Source organism: Lottia gigantea (assembly GCF_000327385.1).
Source record: "Lottia gigantea unplaced genomic scaffold LOTGIsca_2, whole genome shotgun sequence".
NCBI classification, from domain to species: domain Eukaryota; kingdom Metazoa; phylum Mollusca; class Gastropoda; family Lottiidae; genus Lottia; species Lottia gigantea.
The window spans coordinates 3,907,530-3,920,289 of NW_008708400.1; the positions used below are offsets into that span (position 1 = coordinate 3,907,530).

At 32.9% G+C, this 12,760-nt stretch overlaps 1 protein-coding gene across 1 annotated transcript in view; it reads right to left on the reverse strand.

The window, feature by feature from the left end:
* Window positions 1–8,539: 8,539 nt before the first annotated feature.
* The window catches only part of LOTGIDRAFT_208914 (hypothetical protein), a gene marked incomplete at its 5' end in the record, with an annotated part of 29,793 nt that continues 25,572 nt past the window's right edge, over window positions 8,540–12,760 (reverse strand). Inside the window, 3 exons of the mRNA XM_009053373.1 lie at window positions 8,540–9,699; window positions 11,228–11,345; window positions 11,719–11,836. Coding sequence (XP_009051621.1) covers window positions 9,611–9,699; window positions 11,228–11,345; window positions 11,719–11,836 — 325 coding nt within the window. The 3' untranslated portion in view covers window positions 8,540–9,610. The remainder of the gene's footprint in view (window positions 9,700–11,227; window positions 11,346–11,718; window positions 11,837–12,760) is intronic.

Here is a 12,760-nt window from a genome sequence, read left to right on the forward strand (position 1 = left end):
TATAGCTTTTTCGTTATTTTGTTATAAGCTAATCGGTTTTAGTATTCACTGAAAACTGTTACATATATTCAAGGCCCAAATTGACCCCTGAAATTTTAGAAACTATTAAGTAGAACTTGTTGCCAAAGACGGTCTTATATTATATTTTACAATAGTTTTAATTCATTGATGTAAAAGTTTAATTGATATGATGCTTTTTATTTTTATTTAATGTACATGTAGACAGTAATTTGAAACATTCCAAGCCAGATATTGTTATATTTTATTAGAATGAAATTGTTAAATCAACTTGTTTTTAATTTAAAAACATAAACATTAAAAATGACTTTTTACTGCATTGGAGACAAAAGGGAGACAATAATTGTTTGCATTGGAGACTAAAGGCAGATAATAATTGATTGGAGACTAAAGGGAGATAATAATTGATTGGAGACTAAAGGGTGATAATAATTGATTGCATTGGAGACCATAGGGTGATAATAATTGATTGCATTGGAGACTAAAGGGTGATAATAATTGTTTGCATTGGAGGCTAAAGGGAGACGATAATTGTTTGCATTGGAGACGGAAGGGAGACAATAATTGATTGGAGACTAAAGGCAGATAATAATTGTTTGCATTGGAGACAAAAGGGAGACAATAATTGTTTGCATTGGAGACTAAAGGCAGATAATAATTGATTGCATTGGAGACTAAAGGCAGATAATAATTGTTTGCATTGGAGGCTAAAGGGAGACGATAATTGTTTGCATTGGAGACGGAAGGGAGACAATAATTGATTAGAGACTAAAGGCAGACAATAATTGATTGCATTGGAGACTTTAGGCAGATAATAATTGTTTGCATTGGAGACAAAAGGGAGACAATAATTGTTTGCATTGGAGACTAAAGGGTGATAATAATTGATTGGAGACTAAAGGGAGATAATAATTGATTGGAGACTAAAGGGTGATAATAATTGATTGCATTGGAGACTATAGGGAGATAATAATTGTTTGCATTGGAGACTAAAGGGAGATTGTAATTGATTGGAGACTAAAGGGTGATAATAATTGATTGCATTGGAGACTATAGGGAGATAATAATTGTTTGCATTGGAGACTAAAGGGAGATCATAATCGTTTGCATTGGGGACTAAAGGGAGATAATAATTGTTTGCATTGGAGACTAAAGGGAGACAATAATTGATTGCATTGGAGACTAAAGGGAGATCATAATTGATTGCTTTGGAGACTAAAGGGTGATAATAATTGATTGGAGACTAAAGGGTGATAATAATTGATTGCATTGGAGACTAAAGGGAGACAATAATTGATTGCATTGGAGACTAAAGGGAGACAATAATTGATTGCATTGGAGACTAAAGGGTGATAATAATTGATTGGAGACTAAAGGGAGATTGTAATTGATTGGAGACTAAAGGGTGATAATAATTGATTGCATTGGAGACTATAGGGAGATAATAATTGTTTGCATTGGAGACTAAAGGGAGATCATAATCGTTTGCATTGGGGACTAAAGGGAGATAATAATTGTTTGCATTGGAGACTAAAGGGAGACAATAATTGATTGCATTGGAGACTAAAGGGAGATCATAATTGATTGCATTGGAGACTAAAGGGAGACAATAATTGATTGGAGACTAAAGACAGATAATAATTGTTTGCTTTGGAGACTAAAGGGAGACAATAATTGTTTGCATTGGAGACTAAAGGGAGACGATAATTGATTTGAGACTAAAGGCAGATAATAATTGTTTGCATTGGAGACTAAAGGCAGATGATAATTGATTGGAGACTAAAGGGTGATAATAATTGATTGCATTGGAGACTTTAGGGAGATATCAATTGTTTGCATTAGAGACTAAAAGGAGATCATAATTGTTTGCATTGGAGACTAAAGGGAGACAATAATTGATTGGAGACTAAAGACAGATAATAATTGTTTGCATTGGAGACTAAAGGGAGATAATAATTGATTGGAGACTAAAGGGTGATAATAATTGATTGCATTGGAGACTATAGGCAGATCATAATTGTTTGCATTGGAGACTAAAGGGAGATCATAATTGTTTGCATTGGAGACTAAAGGGAGATAATAATTGATTTGAGACTAATGGATGATAATAATTGATTGCATTGGAGACTAAAGACAGATAATAATTGTTTGCATTGGAAACTAAAGGGAGACAATAATTGATTGGAGACTAAAGGCAGATAATAATTGATTGGAGACTAAAGGGTGATAATAATTGATTGCATTGGAGACTAAAGGGTGATAATAATTGATTGCATTGGAGACTAAAGGGAGATAATAATTGTTTGCATTGGAGGCTAAAGGGAGATAATAATTGTTTGCATTGGAGACTAAAGGGAGATAATAATTTATTGGAGACAAAAGGGAGATAATAATTTATTTGAGACTAAGTTGCGGAGTTATGTTTCGAAAGAAATTATATAATTCTTTCATGATGGTTCACCTATGGCCGTAAATACACATTTTCTACCAGATCGCTGTAAAAACGGATAATGAATTCCGCGTTGTTATATGATGAAAAGAGAGAGGGGGTGGGGTGACCTCTCATTACGGCTATAAAACGTTGAGTGGATTGAACGTAGAAAATAAACGCACTTGGAAGACTGTGTTTCTGACTATATACGTCTGCTTCTTAATGGTTGATTATCTGTCTTTTGAGCTGCAGTTACAAACTCATCTTGTTTCCAGTTCTACAATAGTGTAAATGTATCTTTCTAATTCCGTTGACTGACAAATTGTAAGACTACAAACGTGCCAATGTGTGTAGGCTAATCAACGAGCTTCTCCGTTCCAGTGTTTTCTAATCGAAAAGACAAATTTCAAGAAATAAAAACAATATAAGTTTTTAGAAAAAACCGATAATTTACTTCTATAGGAAATGTACAAATTCGGGATTCGATTTTATCTACAAAAAAAATGACTAAAATCAGCGACAAGGATCTCGGCTCCCAGGGTTCATAGTTTTTAAAGTCACTCTGCAAGGTAAGAAAAATAAAGTTTACATCTTATTTCTATTTAATTTTATTTAGACTGGTGCCATAGACCAGTGACCCACATGGTAAAAGATGGAAGACATGTGGGGGCCCTTTCCATGCTCTCGATGTTGGTCAAGCAGGTGGCACGCTCGAGATCCTTTCCTGTGACTTATAGTCGTTTGAGGTATGAATTGCGGGAAATTCACAATGTCATAAAATCTTGGGAGCATTTCGTTGTCATAGTTACTAGTTATTTATCATGTAAATAAAGTAATTATCAACTAATGCCAATAAATAAGTATTAATATTAGATTCTCTAATTAATATGGGTTTGTATACTATCAATGTTATCATTGTATGTCATTGCCCAATTAATAAATTATCTGATTAATAATTCTAAAACAAAAAAGAAAAAAAGCTTCCATCAAATGATAAATTTGAGAGAAGAAAAATTATCAATTTAACGAAAAATCCCCAAGATGTTAATAAATTAATATTATGCAGACGACGAAATTTAAATACTATATGAATATTAACAAGATCCATATAAACTCCTCTACTGATTATCACAGTGGCTGACGGGATAGATACAGGAACCGGAAGTTGCACAGATCAAATTGCAGTACTTGTTGAAATACTAATGACGTCATCTGCCTGGGCGCTAAATTTGCGGAGATTTAAAACGTTGACTTTTAAACACACACGGCTCATTCAAACGTACATGATAGGAAATACACATAAATATATACAAATTCTGATCTGTCGTTTCCATTCACAACATTTCATAAATTATCATAAAACATTACATAGAAAACTGGCAAGAAATATACACAGTTAAAAAAAAAAAAAAAAACAGATCACACGCCGGTCAACTAATGGAGTTCGCTCTATAATAATAGAATTTTTTTTTTTCATATATTGTAGCAATTTGAGAGTTTGGTTTTGGTGAATAAAGTTGTAGCTCAGCAGTCCACCCCATTATCGGGTGTGCCCAAACAGGGAGAGTATAAGGCGGAAAATATATAGGAAAAAAGATAAAGTCGTTTTACAACATTGTCTAAAACTACACACATTACTAAAACGCGCAAGTTGCTGTCTATAAGAAGTGCTCTCCCTTTGCTCTGTGCCTTGAGACCAAGTCCCTGAATTTAGCTTATATATCGCAGTCTGTAGGTTTGGTATAGGGTGAATTCAACCAGAGTTACTTTCCATACATTTATATTCCACGATATTTTCTCTTAGGGGGACCAACCACAATTTCAACTGGAAAAGGGGAGCGGAAAGAAAATGTTAAAGGATAAATTTTGACCAATGCCATCATTTAAATGCATTAAAGAAATTGATACACATATGGTCAAGTTTGTCCCTCACAACAATTTCAGATAATAAAGAAAAAAAGATATAAAGATAAAAAAGAGGAAAAAAAGATAAGAAAAAAGGGCCTAATTCATGCAATGACTACGCGCAGGGCCGCATGCAGTCGCTGCAGAAATAACTACACTTTTAGTACTGCGGGATTAATTGCAGTACTGATATTGCTATCCAGCGCAGTACGCCTAGGGATTGGACGGCTAAGCTTGGTGCTATGGTCGCATTGCTCCATTCTTCAACAAAACTCCGTAAACGAGGATGGAAAGAAACCTCGTTATCACTTCAAAACATTTCTGGATAATCTGGAAAAAGAAGTTAGAAAACGATACGTTATTGCTGACCAATTTGGTGGGAGCATTTTGGGCTCTAACAAAGAAGAGTTCATATGTATAACGCGCAGAAGATAATCATCGTTTGTTTGAGAGAATATACCTCGGCGTCTTCTGTAGGTTAATTTTTAGTCCATTAACGTCGATATCACTTCCATAATTTAGTGAGATTTTAGTCGATATCTCTTCCGTAATTTGGTGAGATTTGCGCCGATGTATCCTACGTAATTTAGTGAGATTTGCCTTGATATCTCCTACGTAATTTAGTGAGATTTGCCTTGATATCTCCTACGTAATTTAGTGAGATTTTAGTCGATATCTCTTCCGTAATTTAGTGAGATTTGCCTTGATATCTCCTACGTAATTTAGTGAGATTTGCCTTGATATCTCCTACGTAATTTAGTGAGATTTGCCTTGATATCTCCTACGTAATTTAGTGAGATTTGCGTCGATATCTCTCAACATCTTTAATATAGCAACTGTGGCAAACTTCTTGACTAGTCCACGAAACGAAAAATTTTTTGAAACATATAAACACTTTTTTTACTTTGTTAGACGAAGGAAAAGACAATTTTGACACCGGTCAGGAAACACCAAATTGAAATAAAAAGATACATGTATATCTTTTTTATGGGCCTGATTAGAATTAGAATTAAAGGTATCAAGGTCCATTTTGCGCACTGTTTGATATTTTGAAGAACTTTTTGACCTTTCCAGCGTAAAACTACTCTTCCTTCAACAGAAAACCAATATACAACAATTGTGGGTGCATAAAATGTACATTGTTTAGAATCACCCAAGTAATGAGACCAATACTCCCAGTATAAAAGATAGCAACGTGCTCGAAAAACAGAAAGCAACGGATCCATGAAAACATGTAAATGGATTGGGAAACCAGAATTTTGAAAGGTAGATTACCGCCCACCCACAACGACATAGAGAAAGGTTAATAAAAATACGATTTTTGCAACCATTTCCGTATGGGAGCTACAAGACAACAAAAGGAATTAAGAGAGAATGTGATTTGGTCCATTTTCTGAAATATCAAGGTATGACTTTAACCAACAAAAGACGAAACATAAACAAACCATGCAGAAAGATGAAAATAATAAATATACCCTGAGAATATTAAAATATGAAAATTTGGACATATCTTACCAAGATCCGTTTTCGACTTTTAAAAGAGAAAATTAAAGATATTTAAATCGGTTATTGTTTTGTTTCATTCGACAAGTCAGCCAAAGAAAATCTTAGTGGTAAATTTCCGAAACCTGGATGGTATTGTATTGTGTTTAACTACGTACCGTACCGTACTTGGTATAAGGAGTACGGAGAGTATTCAACAAATACAACCTTTTTAACTGAGAGAAAAACAACATAATTTTTCCAAACGATGACGATTTCACAGCCTTTTACTATTACTTTGCTTATAAGAAATATTGAAAATCTTCAACGCATGGAAAACTTGTATGTTTAAACGCAACTCAACACAAAGTCAGGAATTCGTGGGCGATAGTGTGGACAGCGACCTATGAAAACCTGTCTTGAAAGCACAGAAAATGTCACCTGCAAATTCGTGAATGTTTGTGAAAAGTTGTGTCACTTGACCATGTGAAAATATGAATGATAATGCTTTTATCACGATGAATCCAAGGCCTCGGTGGTAACACTATTTCAAAATCTGTTGACAAAAGCTTTTTAATTGTGTAGAGCCATATCGCCAACGGAATATGTAGAAATAGATACCATTGTCTACCGTTATCTTATCTCAGACTTATTCCAAATTTCCACCGACTTTATACATTGCAGAGATTAGACACACCATCATGGTCTCATTATAAAGAAGCAGTCAGAAAAGAGAATCGGTCAGAGATAAAAAAAACAATAGATACATCAATTGTTGTATTAATGTTATGTTGTTTATTACAGTGTCAGATTCATGCATTAAATTCTCTAGTTTGGAGTTGACTAAGCGTTGAGTTGAAACTAACATAACATGTTACCGGACAGACTACAAACAAGGACATCGAGATACCGCTACAGTCAACAGGTAGGGAAGGTTTCGCAACATGAAGAGTACGACACGTGTATGATAAACCATATGCATCTTTTTTCTAAAATTTTCTCAAGGACTATTTAATTACATTTTAATTACAATTGTTTTGATTACATTTTGACTGCTCCGAATTTATCTAAAGAAGCATTCGTCATGATGCTTAACCTCTCCACAATCTATTGACTGAAGCCATCGGTACATTAACATAGCACAGAAAGTATTAAATAGGTCCCAAGAGAGAACCCGAGATGCCCACCCTAGAAATGACATAGAATGACAACCGAGGAAGCATCACAGACTCCAAGGTGAAACATTTTACCTCGAAAACAGTGATGTTGCCAATATTACAAAGGATCAGATAGTTATAGGGGCGCCACTGGAAGGGGAAATGATAGGCTTTGGTGATGATGCATCCATGCCACAGCAAAGAGTTTTCCCATTTCGATTGGTGAGTAAGAACATTATATGGCTACATTCCACGACGAAAGATTCAAACATCTGTGATCAGAACAGATTCTATGTGTCGTCAAGATGCAGGTGATTTATCGTCTTTGAAGTAGCCAAATTGGCTAGAAATTGTAAAAGACTAGTTCAGATATGATATAATTTGACAAAATCTGAGACGAGTTGGATTTTAAATCATTTTGGTCAAGGTATTGATTAGTTGCAATATAAAATTTGTTAAGTAAATCTGTGAGGTTATCATACCACTTTTGTGAGCTAATTTTCTTGTGGGATATAAATTTATTGTATTTATTTAAAATTCAAAGTTTTGATCAAGATCGATGAATAGATAGTAAGTAATTATGGTGAAATATTTCTAGATAAAGAACAAGGATATTTTGTGAGAAAAACTTAATATAGATTGTTCATCAAAAGAGTTTACACCCTTATGCTAGATGTTACCACACCAGCAATTCCATCATCTCAATATTTATATTCTTGAATAGGGTCCCCGAGTTAGAATATCACCGGCATACTGTTACTGTAAGGTTATGTAAAACCTTTATGAAGACGTTACTTAACTCGTCTTGTGTTTTGAGATATCATATTCTTTAAAATTCTATCGATAAGTCGCTATGAAATTTAAAGGAAATAAGCCATAATATGTAAAAACATTGGGTTTGATAATCAGAACCTGTCACATAAACAAAAAATTTTCAACATGATTGGGAAAATGGGAAAACTGAATCATGCAGGCAGGATGGAGCATCACAAACACAAAATCAGGGTCCACACACTCCCATAAATGCATTTTTTAAACTCCCCAAGAACATGACAAAAATAGCCCCTCTGGCCTCTATAACTAACCATATCTTAACCTTTAGATTTATGGCAAAGATATTACTCAACTCCTGTGGGGTAAATTTCTTCTTTAATCATATAAATATAAATAATGTTCCTTCATCTTCCCTGACCATTCATTAATTTCGCGCAACTACTGATATTAGAATTTGTCATGTAATTATTCCACTGGCCTTAACTTGGTCATATTTGTGGATTAAGAAAGCATCATTTCGAAGCTCACTAATTCGATTGTAATCACTTATTCACCAAGGCAGCACACCAAAGCAATATATTCTATGATAATAAAAAAGTTATAACTAATAAGATCCCCACCCAAATAATCTAGAAACGTTAACAGAAAAGAATTCCGGATTCCCTAATAAGAACAGCTCAATTAGTATGTGTATTGAGAATAAGATAGAGATAAGATATGGTTAGCTATATAATATACAGAAATAAGGAAAAGGGAAAGGAAAACACACCATGCAATATTTTCTTTTTATTTTTAAGAAATATTTTATTTACAAACTATTCCATATACACAAGATCACTAGGTCAACATGCTCAAAAGTTACATTTCAAAATCACATGGAAAATTGGCGAAAACTAAGCATTGCAAATTATAACATCCCAAAATTTTGATTTTTCTGTACAATTCCAAATTGAGAATTTTATTGATGGGATGTTGTAAATTGATAGACATTCACAACTTGTCTTATTCCTAATCTAGTCTAATAAACACCCTGTAAGATTGCAGGAGAAAAATAGATAATAATATAAAATAGCCATTATAAAAGCTGGCTTGATGATATTTATAATGAACTATATTACATATTCAGAACATTATCACCTTTTTCTCCTTTAAAATGTTCAGGGTTGAAGGAATGCAACAAACTCGACTACACTGCACAGTAAAGGGAAGGTATTGAAGGCACTGGTACATAAGAGTCAATTTACAAAACATGAGAATACTTATAGACTGATTTACAATACCAAGACATTGCAAGTTTGAAATCAAAGAATTTCTCAAAGAATTGATATTAATGAAGATCATGAATTCAAAAAGAAGAATTTGCATGGATAACCACCAAGAATTTTAAAGAAGAATGTGCAAAGAAAATGAAGAGTGATCAGAAATGAAGTGATTTCTGGTAATTTTTAAATCTAAGAAGCTACATTTACTAATTTTCAATTCCTAGTTTGTTAGATATTGCTTAGCAGCGCAGCAGATTAGTTGGCGTTCGTAGTTATCCCCCCTTACTGTGCATATCTAATCTACTACATTTATTTATTAATAAAAACACAAAAGGAATGCAAATGAAATCAACATAGCCAGTTAGCTTTGAATCTCTACTATTTCATACTACTTGAGCGCAGCACAAACGTATCTAAAACTATTCTAGAAAACCAAATATCTCGACAAATGCCAAAACCAAGCCAGAACTAAAGTATAGACTGAAAGTAGGTGGCGACTTTTTTTAGTGAATTAGACAAGACTACCATCTGACATTATATTATATACACAAAAATAATTTAAAAATTTTAATTACTTAGACTTATCCCATTTTTTTCAAATGGAAAATAGAGGATCGGCGGCGGCCCATTTCTGGAGGGGGTGCTGCAGGTGCCTCTTTCATAAATGGGGCTGAAATAAGATTTCCTTAATAAGTTCCCTTATTAACCTAAACTGATCGCTGGCGCAAATTTCAACTAGCAGATTTGACCTAAAGCAGTTTAATGATCGCCTTAAACAAAAGACTTTTTTTTTACTTTTTAAGCAGCGTTCAGCGTAACACTATAATTTTAACCTAAAACGTGTCAAATATGATAAATTTTCTATTTACAATTTGATATAATAATTAACTGATTACTAAATTATTTAAAATTAACCGTTGGATTAGAAAATATTATTTCATGAAAAATGCTTGGTTCTGGCAATAAATTACAATCAGTCTTTTTTAAACCCGCCACATTTTCTAGTAATTCAAAACGCTTAGCAGTTTCAAAAAAATTTCACACAAAACTGGACCATATCATTTAATCCATAAAGCAGTAGCGCAATCATTTCACTATCATGACAGCTTCCTTCTCACAAATTAATAATGCTTATAATTCTGTTTTCGGCTTCTAAAATTGGTGATTTTGTTTATGTTATTAAATGTTTTAAAATTCAACGATATTAAGACAATATATCAAGCATATGAAGGAAGCAAGCAACGGTAATAAACTTTGTGATGATAAGGAAAAGGCATGATGGTGAAAGGATTGAATTCTTAACTTTGCGTAAAAATAGCATGGATCACTCAACAATTGAGAATATTCAATGCATTCGTCACATCCAATCGCACAGCGTAATAAAATGTTCACACACCAAGCATTGGTTTAAGTGAAGGATGACAACTGAATAATGGAATTGTATATCTAGTGAACTGGAGTCTTTTATTTCAATATTTTCTTACTTGTATTTGAGGAACTTCTGTTATATACAAGTGAACAAAGACTCAAGTTCATACAGGGTTTCTGTTCTGAAAATTTGTCTAGTATAACCAAAATGAATACAGATTATATATCTTATACTTATATTTCTTTGTATGAAGAGAAACCCGAACTAGATATGATAGATGGATAATGGATATTTCATACATTGTGACTAAATGATAAGGAAAAGAAAAGGATGACAATTGATGGATATTTTATGAATGGGCTTTCATGGCGGCAGTTTCAGGTATTATAATTTTATACTCTGTGTAATAATATTTCAATCCTCATAAAAACAAATATACATTAGTGATAACTCTCCAAAATTTATAATAACTTATATATAAATATATTATGATTTAAAAAATAATTTACATTATTTAACAACTTCTGCCATTGCAAAAATGGCAGGATCGATGGTTCAGATTAAGTTAAATTTTGTTCTTTTTAAGATCTGTGAATTATGATCAGGTAATTTAAGTCTCAATAGTAATTATGTAAATATTGAATGCACCAAGACTAACAACAATCACTATCTAGTGATTTGTTTGCGTAGATTATAAGACATGTAACTGCCAGAAATTGAAAATAAAGGACTAAAGAACAATGACATCAAACTGGACAGTAATACAAGAACAACCCATATAATACCCATGAGGAAATTAACCAATGACAACTGAAAAGAGGATTTTTACCATCAGCAAATTTCCTAGCGACGAATTTGAGGGCTTCATCTAGAATAATGACCGGTATGGAGATCTTTAGTACAGCCATCCATTCTACCAGATTCAAGGGGGTGATCTGGAAAATTACCTGCAAAAGAACACCACCATCAAATTACATCATCAGTTTGTTTGACATGGAATTTAAGCAGTCTATTAAGATTGGAATTGGACAAGGTTAATCTTTTTGAGCCCAAGACTAAGATTGCAGTGAACAAGAAAATTTTTATATGGACAGCACTGCCAATGCACCAACTTATTAGATACAGTAAAAGTTCCAATGTGTGTAGCATGCAAGAATGTCTCGATATGTTTCGCAGGCTATCAATGTAGCTATAAGATACATTGTACAAATACTAAATAAAAAACTGTTTTCAGATGTTTAGTGTTCACATTTAAAATCTTGTGGGTAAGTTTTAGGTGAAATGGTCTAGAAAATTCTAAAATGAGATAAAACAACTTACGGACATGACGTCAACGTAGAGAATAAGGAAATGCAGAGACATAGAGAGTACAATAGCTCCACATAACCATTTATTGGACCATGGTGGCATGGCCATTAATGACTGGTTCTCTGATAAACTGAAAGAAAAATACCATGAACATTCAAAACATTTGAAATTGATCCAATAGCAAAGTTTTTAATTTAATCAAATTTTCTTCAATTCATTGAAATCCTTTCAGTGCATTTTTGATTTAATTATTATTGCTCATCTTGTCTACAATTTACTTCCTTTGCATCTATAACCATTTGAGGTTTATAACATTGAAGATCTAGTGTCTATGGTAATATGGTAGTACTAAATAACATGCTAATCGCTCATAAAAAGCACAATTGAACTTTATTTGAGATAGAATACACCTTGAGCTAATAACTTTAAAACGTAATGGAATAAGTTACAATTACTTTATCATGATTACTTAATTGTATCTTGACAAAGGTTTGTCTAGTTCTAATTCTTTACTTAATAAAATAATTATTGCCTGTATTTATCAAAATATTCAATTTAAGCTATTTGTTGTCTGATGATAACAATTGCATGAAGGTGACAAAAAATGTAAACAGTAACTCATAGTCCATTTCAATCAAAATTTTTTATCATAAAATAATTCATTTGACATAAACTTTGAAGGAAATGGGAATAGTGGTTCCAGAAAGTCAAATGGAAAATACATTAGACAGGTTTTCTATCTCAAAAAAAAAATTGCCAAAATTAATTCCTACTTTAAACTATTAAAAAAAAAAGGAGGAGTAAAATACAAATTGATATTTTCAAATTTTTTCAACTTTTTTTTAAACCTTTTGACATATTGATAAATATGTCATCATGATTAGAATTTATAAGATTATGTATTTTACTCCTCTTCCCATTCAGGTTTATCGATTTGAAATTGAACATGTTCCTAAATTTTGGTCTCCAAGCCAAGAGATAGCAGATGTTAAGATAAATTGAGAAGAACTGAAGCTCTCCCATGGTGCTTTGAATTTTAACGAGGCATAAAATC